This window comes from Oxyura jamaicensis, chromosome Z (genome assembly GCF_011077185.1).
Source record: "Oxyura jamaicensis isolate SHBP4307 breed ruddy duck chromosome Z, BPBGC_Ojam_1.0, whole genome shotgun sequence".
In the NCBI taxonomy this organism is placed as follows: domain Eukaryota; kingdom Metazoa; phylum Chordata; class Aves; order Anseriformes; family Anatidae; genus Oxyura; species Oxyura jamaicensis.
This window is the reverse complement of record NC_048926.1, coordinates 27,636,745-27,654,078: the sequence shown is the minus strand read 5'-3', so window position 1 is coordinate 27,654,078 and position 17,334 is coordinate 27,636,745. Positions and strand designations below refer to the sequence as shown.

Genomic DNA, 17,334 nt, shown 5'->3' with positions numbered 1-17,334 from the left:
AAAAAAAAAAAAAAAAAAAAAAAAAAAAAAAAAAAAAAACTTTTTTGAAATATTTGCAAAAGGTTTGCTCAACAGTACAGAATCTTATGAAGGTTTTAATTACTCTTATCCTTTAAGTTGAGATCAGCCAACAGAATGACTGTGAACATAGAAATATTTCTTAGTGTACAATTAAATCTCTCCCTGAGGGGGAAACAGGCATTATTTGTAGCTGTTGTGAGGGTCAAGCAAAGTAATTAGAATCTACTTTCAAGTAGTTAAGAGTTATTTCAAAATGCAGAAGAAAGTTATTTCTGAATAGCAAGCTCCTTTAAGCCATCAGGCACTCACATAATTTACTAATGTGTATGAAATGTAGACTATAAAAAGCCCATAGTTAGTGTCATCAAGAGGTGTAAATAGTGCATATAACTATATCTGAGTGCCTGATGATGAAGCCTATGATTTTGGTGAAGCAGGATTGTGATTTGTGACTGTTACTTTTCAGTGACATTTTTTCAACCGAATGGCAAGTTATGCTGTATACTGGGGGAAAAAAAAAAAATATAATGGCCTTCCAAAAACTGACTCTTATATGTGTAGTTGCTCCTATTAGCATATGAGGCACAGTTGACCAAATCTGTCTCAATACACTGCTATTAAAACTTACCAAGAGTTATAGAAGGAATATATTTGTTCATTGAAAATATTTCTTGTCATTCCAATTTAATTCTCTTCTGCTTCTTGCTTTTTTTTTACATGTCTTTACTTTGACTTATTTATCAGGCCGTCTCCCTAATCGATTCTTATGTCTCCTTTGTTTCTTTATGCTACCTGTTAGCAAAACTATAATTTGATGTTTCACCAGTACTGTGAGACTCTTCTGCAAAATATGTTTTAAATTAAGCAAGGTAAACTGCTCATTCTCATAGGACTGTAGAAACACATTGTAACTCCCATTATTGCTGTGTTTCTCTCCTTCACTCTAGGTGCGTTTAATGATCACAGATGCTGCGAGACACAAGCTCCTTGTACTAACTGGACAGTGCTTTGAAAACACAGGAGAACTCATTCTTCAGTCAGGGTCCTTCTCCTTCCAGAACTTCATTGAGATCTTCACAGATCAAGAGGTGTGTTCAGAAAAGTATCTTCAATTTATTGTCATCTGATGGCACAGGTTTCTAGAAGACCAAAAATGGCCCTCTGTGTTAGGTTGAATTTAGAGTTGGCAGCTTGATGCTTATGCTCTTTGCTCTTCTTTCTTTAAAAACATATATTTAATTTAGTTTTTTTGTTGTTGGTTTTTGTTTTTTTATGTGAGTTGCTTAACTAAAGAATTGCATTTTAATTTGGGGAATTAAGTTTTAACTTTGAGAAACAGGAAACCAGAGAACCTTTTGGCAATGGAAGGAGATAGTGTTGCTTCTGAAGTGTACAGGTTGTTTATTTAAGGTGCACACACAAAGCAGACAAATTGAATTTGACAAAGGTTCTTGCCTGTTGGCAGCTGAGCAGTAGGTGACATTAAATAAGATAGAGACTGTCTGTTGGAACACCTGGAGAATTTTGTACCACCTACCTGCTTGGCTTCTTTACTGTAGTGTTTAAAATCTGGCCAGAGAAATCTGTAAATTTTGTGATCTTTATGCACCAAAAATACAAGTATAGGACATACCAGTATTTAATGCCATTTGTTTCATGGCTTGTTATTTTGCTGTCCTGCTTAATGTGCTGTGTCTGAAAGCTCCCATAGGGCAGGAGCCCATAGTAAACAAGCTGTCACACTTAATTTGGCTGCTGTGTAAACCATATATTTAGATAAACTATATGGCCACGTCCATAGGATTTTAGTTTCCAAAATTAATTAGGAGAATTTCAGTGGAGCAATATTTGAAAGTTCAGTGCTGAAAAAGCAAAATTTGCATTAGCTCTGGTGTGATCTATTTGATCTGGTGTATCTATTTGATCATATTCTCAAAGCCTCTTTGTTCTGCATGTGGTTGTAGGGTTAGGGATTCCTGCTGGTATTCCAGAACTGTATTCCCGCTCTCTGAAATGTATCTGGAGCCTAAAAGTCAGTTTGCAGAGTTACTTTTCCGTGGAATTGCAAGACTGAGCTCCATGCACTTCTGGCTAAGTAGGAACACATTAACTACATGCAAAACCAGGGCAAATCCTACTGCTACAGTTAATAAGCCAACAACAGCTGGCTGGAAAGCTGAGTGGTGATGTCTGGCAAGGCACTAGAGCCAGTGTGAGACTGCTGTAGGGCATGTGGGATATATTCCTTTGGCCCCAAGGAGGCTCCCATGGCTCATCTCTGCTGGTGGCAGCACACTCACCAGCCAGCACGACTCTTTTAAAGCACTGGCATCCAGCTTGTTTTCCCTGAGCCTTGGGCTCTCACTGCTTCTACATGTTTCAGAAACCCAAAGAAAGAACCTGATTCCCATATAGCAGCCTGTGAATGTGACATTTTTCAATGCTCCCATTAATGGAAAATTTTCAGAGTCCACAAATTGGAAAAAAGGTTAGAAAAAAGGCTAGAAAAAAAAAAGTGGTTAGTGGTTTTCCAAAGTGATTAAATGAAAGAATTCCTATCCTGTCCTGACCTGTAAGCATATAAGGTTTGAGGAATATTGTGTGAAGTTCATGTTTCTGGTTTCTGTCCATTTTGCTTCACTGGACCAAACCTGAACTATGGTGATGAAATGTGCCTACAAATCAATAAAGAATATTTCCCTTCACCAGGGTGATACTCTTTTGAAGACCAGTTCAGTAATCCATCTCTAGCTTGCAGACCTCTCTGCCAGCAATGCCTAAAAGCATTGTTTTCAATTTCTCCTGTGCCAAAGCATTGAAGATGTCCTATTCCACTGCCTCTGCAACAACAGCTATCAGATGAAAAGCTTTTTGTTATTGCCTTTGTGGTCCAGGGTATGAAGCAATGTTGTATGCTCTCTGAGCAGCCACCTTGCTGTCTGCCTTCTATGGCTACAACCTTCAAAACCTGAGGATTCTTCAAAAGAGGTATCCCTTTAAAGATGATCAGGTTCATAAATATGTTTCTTTGCTCACAGACTGACTTTCAATCCAGAGGAAAGAAAGCATTTACATTTTTGTGTTATCAAATCATGTAAGCAGTGAAGCTGTCAATGTCCTTTGTGTCATCATTGGAAATACAAATCCATTAAAGCCTTTACTGGGGCATTCCTGAGCTTGCTATTCCTAACAGATATCTCCTCTGTCTGGATTTTTTTCCAATTCTTCGTTGGCCTGTGGTACCAATAGCTTAACAGTATCTGCATTACGTGTGCCAGCTTTAAGAGGAAACAGAGATTGAATTTAGTGGTATGAAGCAGAAATCCAAATATGGTACTATATAAACTAGACAGGACTAACTGCAAGCCTTGGGCCAGTATATTCATCAGCTCACTGTATTACTACATGATTTTCTATCTATCCAGAAAGTTGGCCCTCCATGAGAAAGAGTCTGTACACAAGTTATCACCTTATGTATGCAACAGGCTTCGATTTATTCACCCAAAGGAAGTGATATTTTACTACTTTTAATTCTCCCTAATAATGTATTTTCAACCCTGACTAGAGAGACAGCATAAGGACTATACTGAAGATTCTAACTCCATTTCAGAGCTGTGGTCTTTGTTGCCACTCTTATTTCTGTGATAAACAGCAGGAATGGATCTCCTATTTTCCTTGTCATCTATCTTCTTCCATCTTTACACCTTTTATTTTGCCTTTTTCTTAGTTCTTTTTCAGACAAAACCATGTCTGACATACAAATGAAATTTCTTTAGACTCCTATCAAATGGTTCAGATACTATGTAAGGCTGACAGGGAAAATATAAAATATTTATTTTCTGCTTTATTTGGGTATTGGTTGGATTATTTTTGTTTGGGTAAAAGCCACTGCATCTTTGATGAGTTTTATTTTTTGTAAATGCTGAAAATAAATAATGTAACTCAAAGAAAGGAAGTTAGGCACACAGAGACCCACAGAGAGCACTGCAATCAAACACCACTTTAATTTATATATATTCATTTCTTCCGCTGATTCAGTTTATGGTCCAAGACTCAAATTTTTCAGCTGTAGCATAATAGAAACTGTTCTTATAGCTTAACTGACAGTTGAGTCTCTGTAAAGAAGATTATGGTATTTTCCATGATACTGTGTGGGAATATTTTATACTGATGTTTTATATCTGAATTACTTCTTTAAAGAAGAGTTTTACATAATTTGGTGTTTTCTTTGTTAAGAGCAAATAGGATAGAGATGGGCTGTGTTTGCCTAACTGGCAGAAGGTTTAAAATATGTTATACTTTTCCATGTTTATTTGTGTGCTGGTCTGGAACAATTAAATGTTGTTTTTTAGATCAGATTGGAACAGAAAAATAGCCTTTCATACTATGGCCTGTGGTAGTTTAACACCAATAGGTAGTTGAGCACCGCTCTCTCACTATCCCTCCTCAACAGAACAGGGGGAGAAAATGTGATGAAAAAGGCTCATAGGTTGAGATAAGGACAGGGAGATCAATCACCAATTAGTGTCATGGGCAAAACAGACCCAGCATAAAGGAGATTAATATTATTGCCTACTGCTAACAGATAGCACAGTGAGAAACTAAAAGCAAATTAAGAACACCTTCACCCTGTCCACCTCTTCTACCTCCTACCCCTGGGCAGTGCAGTGAAATGGGGGTTACAATAATGCTTTATCTTTACTGTTCCTTTCCCAATTCCAGAGTGGGGTCTCTCCCATGGGATGCTGTCCTTCCCGAACTGAGCCTGCAGGAGCTGCCCACAGGCAGCAGCTCTCCAAGCACTGCTCCCACACGGCTCCGTACCACGGGGTCCATTCCCCAGGAGCAAACTGCCCCAGCACGGGTCCCCCACGGGCGGCAGCTCCCCCCAGACCCCTGCTCCTGCGTGGGCTCCTCTCCACGGGCTGCAGCTCCGGCCCGGGGCCTGCTCCTGCGGGGGCTCTCCATGGGCCGCAGCCTCCTCCAGGCCACATCCACCTGCTCCACCGGGGGCTCCTCCACGGGCTGCAGCGTGGAGATCTGCTCCATGTGGGACCCATGGGCTGCAGGGGGACAGCCTGCTCCACCAGGGGCCTCTCCACAGCCCGCAGGGGAACTGCTGCTGCCTGCCTGGAGCTCCTCCTGCCCTCCTGCTGCACTCACCTGGGGGCTGCAGGGCTGTTTCTTACCCCTTTCTCCCAGCTGCTGTAGCACGCCATTTTTCCCTTTCTTCAATCTGCTCTCCCAGAGGCCTAACCATCGTCTCTCACTGGCTTAGCTCTGGCCAGTGGTGGCTCCAGGGAACCAGATCGAGCTGGCTCTGATCTGACATGGGGGCAGCTGCTGGGCTCTGTTCACAGAGGCCACCCCTACAGCACCCTGTTACCAAAACCTTGCTAAAACAGCCCAGTACAGCCTGTTCAGAGGATGTGCTGTTTCCCATAGGTATTTGCATGGCTCTTCTGGATCAATTGGGGCAGCACAGAGGCTCATGAACCAGTGGCAGAGATGGTGGCAGCACTTACAGTTTTAAACCCATAGCTCTCATCCCCTCTGAATATAAAAGCTTCTACCATCCTCCTATAAAGGGTGAAGGAAGGAAGGGAAAACCTCTGGGAAATTTCCTCCTTTGGGCAGAGAGGAAGGGATCAGGAGTAAGCAGTTCCTTTGTATTTAAAAATAATAATAATAATAATACAGTAGTAAACTAAAAGTGTAAACAAGTTCCTTTGGCTTCTAAGATGGGTACTCACCAGTAGGTCTAACAAAAGTCTTATCTGATTAGATAACATAATGTTCTGTCATTAATTATCATTAAAAATTAATTTATGTGTATCTTCTTGTGTTTTTGTTTCACAACCCTAGATTGGTGAATTATTGAGCACCACACACCCTGCCAACAAAGCCAGCTTAACTCTTTTCTGCCCTGAGGAAGGGGACTGGAAAAATTCTAATCTTGACCGACACAACCTTCAAGACTTCATTAACATTAAACTCAACTCATCTTCCATATTGCCTGAAATGGAAGGACTTTCTGAATTTACAGAGTATCTGTCAGAATCGGTAGAAGTGCCATCACCCTTTGATATTTTGGAACCTCCAACCTCAGGAGGCTTCTTGAAACTCTCCAAACCCTGCTGTTATATTTTCCCGGGTGGAAGAGGAGACTCTGCATTGTTTGCAGTGAACGGATTCAACATGCTTATCAATGGAGGATCTGAAAGAAAATCTTGCTTTTGGAAGCTTATCCGGCATTTGGACAGGGTAGATTCTATTCTACTCACTCACATCGGAGATGATAACCTGCCAGGAATCAATAGCATGCTTCAGCGAAAAATAGCTGAATTAGAAGAGGAACAGTCTCAAGGGTCTACTACCAACAGTGACTGGATGAAAAATCTGATCTCACCTGATTTAGGAGTTGTATTCCTTAATGTACCTGAGAACCTGAAGAATCTGGATCCTAACATTAGAGTTAAAAGGAGTGTTGAAGAAGCTTGCTTTACTCTCCAGTATTTAAATAAATTGTCCATGAAACCAGAACCTCTTTTCAGAAATGTGGGAAATACCATTGACCCCATTATTTTATTTCAGAAAATGGGAGTTGGCAAACTTGAGATGTATGTGCTTAATCCTGTCAAAAGTAGCAAAGAGATGCAATACTTTATGCAACAGTGGAGTGGTACTAACAGAGATAAAGCTGAATTTCTGCTACCAAATGGCCAAGAACTAGACATTCCATTATCCTATTTCACTTCTGTTTCATCCCTGATTGTGTGGCATCCAGCTAATCCTGCAGAAAAAATAATTCGAGTGCTGTTTCCTGGAAACAGCACCCAGTACAATATTCTAGAAGGACTAGAAAAACTCAAACACTTGGACTTCCTTAAACAACCAATGGTTACCCAAAAAGACCTACCCGGAAACATTGCTAGTCCAGCTGTGAAACAAGCAAAGTTGAAACAGCGAACTGACAGCAAGGAGAGTCTCAAGCCTGCTGCAAAGACACCACCAAGCAAGACTGTCAGAAAAGAATCTAAAGAAGAAACTCCAGAGCCTGCAAAGCCTAGTCCAGCACCAGAAAAGCCTCAGAAATTAGAAAGCAAAGAAAAAGTTCCAGTTAAAAAAGAGAAACCAGCAAAACCAGAAGCCAAACCTATAGTGGCAGAAAAAGATATAACAAGTAAGGAAGAACAATTACTGAAATCTGAAACTCCTGAAAAACAAGCTACAGATGTAAAACCAAAAGTGACAAAGGAGAAGCCAGTGAAAAAGGAAGTCAAAGCAAAACCTGAAGAAAAGAAAGAGGAAAAAGAAAAAACAAAGAAAGTGGTTTCTAAAAAAGAGGAGAAAACTCCCATCAAAAAAGATGAAAAACCCAAAAAAGAAGAGATCAAAAAAGAAGTTAAAAAAGAGGTGAAAAAGGAAGAGAAGAAGGAGATTAAGAAGGAAGTGAAGAAAGAAGCTCCACCAAAGGAAGTGAAGAAAGAAGCTAAAAAAGAAGAGAAAAAAGAAGTTAAGAAGGAAGAAAAAGAAGCCAAAAAGGACATCAAAAAGGTTCCTAAAGAAACAAAGAAGACACCCACTCCTTCAGCTGAAACCAAAAAGCCAGCAGCAAAACCTAAACCACAAAAGAAGGAGGAACCTGCTAAAAAAGAAGCAGTACCTGCTGGAAAGCCAAAGGAAAAGGGAAAAATTAAGACTGTAAAGAAGGAGATCAAAGTCAGTGGAGCACAAGCTGCCCTTGCAGCCGTTGGAGCTGCTGCTACAACTGTAGCTGCTGTAGCAGCTGCAGAAATTACAGCTAGTGGAAAAGAACTTGAGGCAGAGAGGTCACTTATGTCTTCACCAGAGGATTTAACAAAGGATTTTGAAGAATTAAAAGCTGAAGAAGTGGAAACAATAAAAGCAACAAAACCTCAGGCTGCACTCATAGAGGATGAACTGAAGCTCTCTGGCAAAGAACAAAAAGAGGCCTTTGATATCCAAAAGGAAAAATTAGACAATGAAGGACCTGCTGAGTCTTCTGATGAAGGCATAACTACCACAGAGGCTGAGGGTGAGTGTGAACAGACACCTGAAGAACTGGAACCTGTGGAAAAGCACAGGGTTGATGACAATGAAAAATTTGAAGATGAGGGAACTGGCTTGGAAGAATCATCTGAAGCAGATTATGAGGAGAAGGCAGAGACAGAAGAAGCTGAAGAACGAGGTGAAGATGAGGAAGAAAAGACACCACTTGACACCACAAAACCATACATGGAAGAAGCAAAAAAAGTGAGTAAGAGTGCAGAAGAAATAATGGCCGAAACAGATGCTAATATCAAAGATGAAAAATATATTGAAAAGGCAGATTATGAGGCATCAGATGAACAGGCTGAGGAGGACAGGGAAGAAGCAGTAGAAAAGGCAGAAACCGAAGAGACTGAAGAAGACGAAGAAGACAAAGCAGAAGACATCAGAGATGAAGAGGAGACTGAAAAAATAGAAGCTGAAGAAGATTATGTGATGGCTGTGGTAGACAAAGCTGCAGAAGCTGGTGAAGTTGAAGATAAGTATGGCCTACTCATCATTACACCAACAAAACGGTCAGAGCCTCAGTCTCCAGCAGTTGAACCGGCCTCTTCAATCCATGATGAGACATTACCTGGTGGTTCAGAAAGTGAAGCCACTGTTTCTGATGAAGAAAATAGAGAAGATCAACCTGAGGAATTCACTGCTACTTCGGGTTATACACAGTCTACCATTGAAATATCTAGTGAACCAACTCCAATGGATGAAATGTCTACACCCCGGGATGTCATGAGTGATGAAACTAACAATGAGGAAAGTGAGTCACCTTCTCAGGAGTACGTGAATATTACCAAGTATGAGACGTCACTATACTCTCAAGAGTTTGGTAGGCCTAAACTTTCTCCACTTCCAGATGCTCTTAATGGATTATCAGAAGGATCCAAAACAGAAGCCACAGAAGGTAAAGACTATAATGCCTCAGCTTCTACCATCTCACCACCTTCTTCACTAGAGGAAGACAAATTCTGCAAGTCCGTGTTCCAGGATGTGTACCGGCAAAAAGAAAGTGAAATCCAAGGCACTGCCAAATTAGAAATCAAAGAAACCTGTCCAGATGTTTCTGGAAAACTTAGTCCAGCCAAGAGTCCAGCTGATAGTTTGTCCCCTCCATCACCAGTTGCCAAAACACCACTGGGTGAACGCAGTGTCAACTTTTCACTCACTCCTAATGAGATCAAGGTTTTGGCTGAGCCTGCCCCCACTGCTGCGTTGTCCAATGTACGTCAAGAAGTTGCTGAAGAGCACTGTGCAAGCCCTGAAGATAAAACATTAGAAGTAGCATCTCCCTCACAGTCTGCTGCTGGTAGTGCTGGCCACACACCTTATTATCAGTCTCCCACTGATGAAAAATCCAGTCAGCTTCCCTCTGAAACAAGTGAAAAGTCAACAGAAGCTCCAGTTAGCTTTGAATTCAGTGAAATCAAAGATGAGTCTGCAAAACCCAGAATAAGCCCTATGGATGAGCCTGTGCCAGATTCAGAATCTCCTATTGAAAAGGTTCTCTCTCCTCTACGGAGTCCACCACTGATAGGTTCAGAGACAACTTATGATACATTTTTGAGTGCTGATGTAAAGTCTCCCACCAGAGATTATGGAAGTCCTTCTGAGGGGAAACCTGAAAAAGAAAAATCACCAGTTCAGTTGAGCCCAGCTTCTGAAGCCAGCTCAGTGGGGCTTTTCCAAGAAAAACAAGATGAAAAAAGCATGGAGTTTATGGTAATTAAGGAAGGCTTCAGCCTAGAGAGAAGAATGGAGGATACAGAACCCAGCAGCTCCCAGTCTTCACTGGTCTTAGATGAGCGGAAGTTGACAGGTGATCTCTCACCTACTCAAATAGATATCAGTCAGTTTGGTTCCTTAAAAGAGGACACAAAAATGTCAATTTCTGAAGGCACTGTTTCTGATAAGTCTGCAACTCCTGTTGATGAGGTCGTAGCAGAAGACACGTATTCCCATATTGAAGGAGTAGCTTCTGTCTCTACAGCATCTGTTGCTACTAGTTCATTTCCAGAACCAACTACCGATGATGTGTCCCCCTCTTTGCATGCTGAGGTTGGATCACCCCACTCTACAGAAGTTGATGATTCCCTTTCTGTGTCAGTTGTACAAACACCAACAACATTTCAGGAAACGGAAATGTCTCCATCTAAGGAGGAGTGCCCAAGGCCTATGTCAATTTCTCCACCAGATTTCTCACCTAAAACTGCAAAATCAAGAACCCCAGTGCATGATCACAGATCTCCTGAACAGTCAACTATGTCAGTAGAATTTGGTCAGGAATCCCCTGAGCAGTCTTTAGCAATGGACTTCAGTAGGCAATCTCCTGAATATCCTCCTGTAGGCACTAGTATACACCATATATCTGAAAATGGACCAACAGAAGTAGATTATAGCCCTTCAGATATACAGGAGCCTACTTTTGCACGGAAGATTTCCCCTGTGGAGCAGACATCTTACTCTCAAGAGAAGGATATTTCAGAAATTATTTCAGTTTCTCAAATTGAAGCTTCATCTTCAAGTTCTTCAGCTCATACTCCTTCCCAGGTAACTTCTCCACTGCCAGAGGAAACATTTGCAGGTGCCGTTCCACCCAGAGATATGTCACTTCATTCTTCTCTTACCTCAGAAAAGGTTCAGAGCCTGGGAGAAAAGCTGTCACCAAAGTCTGATCTATCTCCATTAAGTCCAAGGGAATCTTCTCCTCTATACTCTCCTAGTTTTCCAGATTCGCCTCCTGCAGTCACAGAATCAGTGTCAGCTAGTCATGCATCTTCACTGTCTTTGCAAGTGTCGTCTGATAAAGCCTTTGGTTACCAGGCTGTGACATTACAGGACACCGTAGCAAAGCACAGCCCAGAACCTTTATTCAGCCCTGAAAAAGAAGATTCAGAGAAAAGCAGCAGGTCACCAGAGGAACTTAGTTATTCTTATGAGGCCACAGAAAAAACTGCTAGATCACCAGAGGATATTAGCTACTCCTATGAGGCAGTTGGAAAATCTACTAAATCACCTGAAGCCACAGATTATTCCTATGAAACAACAGGGAAAACTTCTATGTCACCCGAAGCCACAGATTACTCCTATGAGATGACAGAGAAAACCACCAGGTCACCAGGGGCCACAGATTACTCCTATGAGATGACAGGGAAAACCACCAGCTCACCTGGTGAAACAGATTATTCCTATGATATGACAGGAAAAACCACCAGGTCACCTGGGGACACAGATTATTCCTATGAGACAACAGGCAAAACCACCAGATCACCTGAGGCCACAGATTATTCCTATGAGATAATTGGGAAAACCACAAAATCACTTGATGTCACAGATTATTCCTATGAGAAAATTGGGAAAGCTACCAAATCACTTGATGCTATGGATTATTCATTTGAGGCAACAGGGAAAACCAAGTCACCAGAAGCCATGGGCTACTGCTATGAGACAACTGGGAGAACCACCAGGTCACCAGAGGCCACAGCTTACTCCTATGAAACAACTGGGAAATCCACCAGCTCACCTGAAGCCACAGATTATTCATTTGAGACAACTGAGCAAGCCACCAGATCACCTGAACCTACTAGCTATTCCTATGAAGCAAGCGCACATTTTACTCCAGGAAAATCGTTAGCAGAATCTCGTCAAGATGTTGATTTATGCCTTGTGTCCTCCTGCGAATATAAGCATCCTAAAACTGAACTTTCACCTTCATTTATTAACCCTAATCCTCTTGAGTGGTTTGAAAGTGAAGAGCAGTCTCAAGATCAAGAAAAGCCATTAACTCAGTCTGGGGGAGCCCAGCCACCCTCTGGGGGAAAGCAACAGGGACGGCAGTGTGATGAAACACCTCCCACTTCAGTGAGCGAGTCTGCCCCATCTCAGACAGATTCAGATGTTCCCCCCGAGACTGAGGAATGCCCTTCCATCACTGCAGATGCTAACATTGACTCGGAAGATGAGTCAGAAACCATTCCAACAGACAAGACAATTACATACAAACACATTGACCCACCACCGGTCCCAATGCAGGATCGCAGCCCTTCCCCTAGGCACCCTGATGTCTCCATGGTTGATCCAGAGGCTTTGCCTGTTGACCAGAATCTGGGTAAACCTTTGAAGAAGGACCTCAAGGAAAAGACAAAAACAAAAAAACAGGGTACTAAGACCAAGTCATCTTCTCCTGTTAAAAAAAGTGATGGTAAATCAAAACAAGTGGCTTCACCAAAGCCAGCTGTGAAAGAATCTTTAGAAAAAAATTCCAAAACAGCTTCTCCAAAAAAGAAGGAGTCTGTGGAGAAGGCAACCAAAAATATCTCTAATCCAGAAGTAAAGTCCCGAGTGGAAGAGAAAGATAAAGACACCAAGAATGCAGCAAACACAACAGCATCCAAGTCAGCAAAGACTGCAACCACAGGTAAAAGCACATAGGAGCTCTCTAGTTGTTAAGATAGTGAAGTTAGATTGCCTTTGTATCTGTTGAGAATGTGATTTTCAGCAAAACTCCAAGGAAAGTCAATGTTTTAGATACAAATACAGGATGTAAAGACACATTTGATGAATGAAATGAATGAAATTCTCTGAATTAACTCTTTTAGTCTGAGAAACTTGATGTGTCAGTTTGCAGAGATGAAAAGAATTAGTTCAAGTACATCAAATATAAAAAAGCTTAATACCAGCTGTCTAAATTGTTAACTGACTAATGGAATAATTAAAAGTACTGCTCTTGTAGGTGAAGTGAAATTAGCAGTGGAGTGATCCACTTCATTCATTTCCAGAGTCATGTAGGCACAATGCTTTTAACATAAACTAACACAGTTTAATGTAGTGAGAGGCAAGGTGCTATAGGACATTGGATGCTTTAATTACTTTGCTGGATTATTTTTAAAAAGAGTATTTTAAAAATTATAACAGTAGTAAGAGCACTTTTGGTGAGCTAAGCATGTATACCACATAATCCGGTTAAAGTCTTATGCCATCAGTGATGACTCAACATGTGGAAAGTTAATGCCATTTTGAATGACTTGTGCCTTCTAAGTAGTAATAAAATACAAATTAAATTACTGAAGAAGGCATTGTGCTATGTTGTTTCCAGCAGATCTTATTACAGAGTTTTGAGGATACTCTGATTTTACTGTTATCAACAGGACTGACATTCTCTTGAAAGCTTTTTACTGCCAGCAGATCTGGGATTCAGTACAAGCAAACCAGCATTCATGTCTGTAGCTCTCCCATTCATGTCCTGTAGTCTCCTCTGTGGACTACTATTAGAAGTAGTCCACAGTTTGTTTCTTATACCATAGTTTGCATGTCTCTGTTAGTAGATGCCTTTCAAAACAGCAGTTTAGTTCCTCATGCTGTACATTTCTCCAGAACTTTAGCTCTGTATTAGATTCCTTTTCCTTGAAGCATACTTCTCAGGCATATGCTAGAGCTTAAGACAGGACTCTTATTTGATATTGACATTTAGGTTTAAAATATAATGCCCAATATTGTATACAAAGTTAGTGTCCACAAATGCAGAAGATGTATCATTGATTTATTATTATTATTATTATTTGTGATAAAAGATGGTAAAAGGTTTTGTAACATACCCAATAGTTAAAAATGCTCTAATTCAGGAAATATTTTCATATTATGATGCTTGTTTGGCATATTGCCCTCTGATGAATATCAGATCAAGCTAGACAATTCTAATGGACTTTCCTGGCCTTTCAGTATGTGACCCTAAATAAAGTATACTGCTCAGATAATTTAGTTTACCAAACTTTATCTTCTATAACATCATGAGGAGGCTAGTAATCAAGAAATGGCCATCATCTGAATACGATTACTGATTGAACCCTGATTGTCAGTTCACACTGTGGTCCAGTGTGTGGCAAAAGCAGCTTTTTTGTAAGTATGTGAGTGCTTAAAATTTGGATTTCCTTTTGAAAGAAGCTCTTCTTAGCCACTGCACTATGCATTGCAGCTTCTTCCCCCTGCTTTTTGTGATGTGGCCAATTTGTGTATGTAAATAAAGATAGCTTCAAATCTGCATGGCTCCCTGTATGACCCTATGTTTCATCATCATGCAGATCTGAGACTTTCAAAAAGCTGTGCTTTTTAACTTAGAAATTAAGGCTGCCATTTATTGAATGGTAATTCAGTAATCACAGATTTGTGTAGTAATAGTTGGATAATGGTAGCATATTACTGGAAAATGTTCAGTCAATTGTTAGTTATATGGCAGTGAGTTTTTGTTGTATCATATAGTTAGTTACATGTGTTCAGGTTTTTTCCTCCTAGTACCATCAGTATTTGGATTCAACAAAGCTGGAACGTGTCATTAGGTGTAGGAGGGTAATGCCATAATTCTTTCAGAAGACACAGAAGTACAGCTGTAACACTTAACCAGCAGTAGCTATTTTAAGGAGTATCACCTCAATGACTTTAATGGTCACTAATTAATGCATGTTTTTAACAACCCAGAATGTATTCTTTTGTTGTTTGATTTCCAAAGGGCCTGGGACTACTAAATCAGCAAAATCTATGGCGGTGCCTCCAGGACCTCCAGTGTATTTGGATCTGGTGTACATTCCCAACCACAGCAATAGTAAGAATGTTGACGTTGAGTTTTTCAAGAGGGTGCGGTCATCCTACTACGTGGTGAGCGGGAACGATGCCGCAGCCGAGGAGCCAAGCAGGGCTGTTCTGGACTCCCTGCTGGAGGGCAAGGCCCAGTGGGAGAGCAACATGCAGGTAGGCTCTTTGCGAGTATTTCTGCCTGGGAATTAAAACTTTTCTGAGAAGAAACCATGGGTAGCCAGAGCACCTGTGGAGTGAACAGCCACTGCTCTGGACTGGAGGTTCCCAGCCAGGACACCTCATTTCATCAGTGATGAAACTAGTGAGAGGACACATGAGTGAAGTACAGAGCTGTGGTCAGCTGCACCTCCATTCCTTGCCCTTCTGACCTGACCCTGGAGAATGAAGTGGTTGGAAACGCATTATTTACAGGGCCATTTGCTGTTTCATGTTATTATTATATGATCTGGGTTTGGGAACCTTTCAGTTTGCATGTAGGAAAGAAAGAAATAACATTCTGTGGTTGGTACAGCAAATACATACACTTGGAAACTCCTTGTGCCTTTCCAATGTGATAAATAAATAGGCCATAATCAGAAGGGATATCAGTGCAGACTATATCTTGCTCCTTCTCTGATAAGCTGTATTTGAGCACCTTACAGAACTAACATTTTATTATGATAAACTGCTCCTTTGCAGTCATTTTATCTTATCTATCTATCTATCTATCTATCTATTTATCCATACATTTATCTTATTACTTACTGCATACAGATCTGATCTTTCCAAAAGGGAAATGTAGCTGTTGGTTGGCACTTTTAACAAAGACAATTTTCTTCATATTTTCTTCTGTTGCTCATGCCTGAGAAGCTCTCCTTTTTCATGTTGCAGGTGACCTTAATCCCAACACATGACTCAGAAGTGATGAGAGAATGGTACCAAGAGACCCATGAGAAACAGCAGGACCTCAACATCATGGTTTTGGCAAGCAGCAGCACAGTTGTTATGCAAGATGAATCTTTTCCCGCATGCAAGATTGAACTGTAAGAACAAGACCACGCACCACAACGTTAAACTTTGTTTCCAGAAATTCTTCAGTTTGAAAACACCTTTTCTAAAAATTCAACCCATCTATTTCAACTGCTGAACTATATACCTGCCAAATGCTATACTGTGTCACGGTGATGCAAGTCACTAATATTTTTCAGTCTTTGCTGATTGCTAAGGGAAGTAACAGTATTCCTATAGTAGGGTTCAAATTACTGCGAAAATACAGATCCAGTTTCATCTCCGCTGAACGTTTGGAAACCATGCACTAGCAACCATAACTGACTTCTGCCAGGTAGAGGCATTTGCCCTCTAAAGAAACACAACAAGAGAGAAAGAGAGAGAGGGGTAGGAGGAGAAAGTAATAAATAATTAGATCTGCATTAGTCTCATGGCAATAGATGTATCGCTTACTGCAGTCTGCTTATGCTCTCATATGAAAAGAAAGTTTTAAATTTGTATCAATCCGAGCTGTCGCAAAGGGGGTCCTTACTTTACAGAGTTAAGTTAGCTGGAAAATGCAAAGAAACAGAACGTGGCTAAGAAAGGACATAAAACTTAAACTCTCATTAGCAGTTTTCCACTTTAATTTGAACTCTGCATACTGACATACCATAACAATCATAGGCCAAATATGCACATTGTCTGAACCCCAACCAGAACTCTAAAACCCTCCTTTTAACATCCAGAATTATTGGTCTAAGGCATACTCCCAGCAAAAGTCCACTTACTCCACTCAGAATTGACCAGTCCACATGCTTAAACACCCATGTCAACTGTTGATTGACTGAAGCAAAATACCAAAGCAGTTGGGAGTACATATAGTAGACAATTTGCCTTAGAAAGTGACTTGAATGTACAAAGAAACTCGATGCACTTATTTTTTACCGTTGAGACAGCAAATTTATAAACACCAGTGTAGGATCATAGTTACACCAGTAAAGAAGTGTGAGTGTGCATGTGTGGTACTAGAAACCTATCTGACTGGTCAAATGGCTTGGTGCTATGAATTACATATCTTAGTCATGTGAACACTTCATTGGTGCACCTGGACAGCTGAAGAAGGCAAGATGAGCATTTCTTTTGAAAGCTTCTTTTGTACTGTGGAAGCAGGATTGAAGTGGTGTCCAGTATCAGAGTTACAAAACTTAGTGAAATTTTCAGAATGAAATTTTCAGAATGAAAAAAGGTTACCTGCGAGTCTGTACAGTATTCAACCTTCCTTTGTCTTACATTATTTTATTTGTTTAATTTAAGAGTGAATATGGGAACAAATGTACAGAAACCTTTTTTTAGCAATGTGTGAACTTTTAATAGATGAATTTTTAACAAAAGTTTTCATTTACAGGAAAACTCAAAGAAAAAATTTTCAGGTGAAGGCAGTTTTTTTTAGTAGTTTTGTAAGATAAATGAATAATGTTGTTTAAGGTTCTAGTGAGAATGGATATTAAGCTAAAATTTATTGAAAATAGTCAACTGCCAAAACCTTTTTTGGGGATAGGTGCAGAGGGGGCACCCTAATGATAAAATTAATCTATTAATGATGAAAGAAAATGGAATTTGAAATGTTGATTGCCTAATATTTACAAGTGTCTACATTCTCATCCCTCACAAGATCTTGAGAAAAGATAG

At 40.5% G+C, this 17,334-nt stretch overlaps 1 protein-coding gene across 1 annotated transcript in view; it reads left to right on the top strand.

Annotated features, from left to right (window-relative positions):
• Positions 1-16,871, top strand: part of MAP1B (microtubule associated protein 1B) — a 68,166-nt gene extending 51,295 nt beyond the window's left edge. Inside the window, exons 4-7 of the mRNA XM_035309079.1 lie at positions 969-1,109; positions 5,887-12,505; positions 14,591-14,829; positions 15,547-16,871. Coding sequence (XP_035164970.1) covers positions 969-1,109; positions 5,887-12,505; positions 14,591-14,829; positions 15,547-15,702 — 7,155 coding nt within the window. The 3' untranslated portion in view covers positions 15,703-16,871. The remainder of the gene's footprint in view (positions 1-968; positions 1,110-5,886; positions 12,506-14,590; positions 14,830-15,546) is intronic.
• The last annotated feature ends 463 nt before the right edge of the window (positions 16,872-17,334 follow it).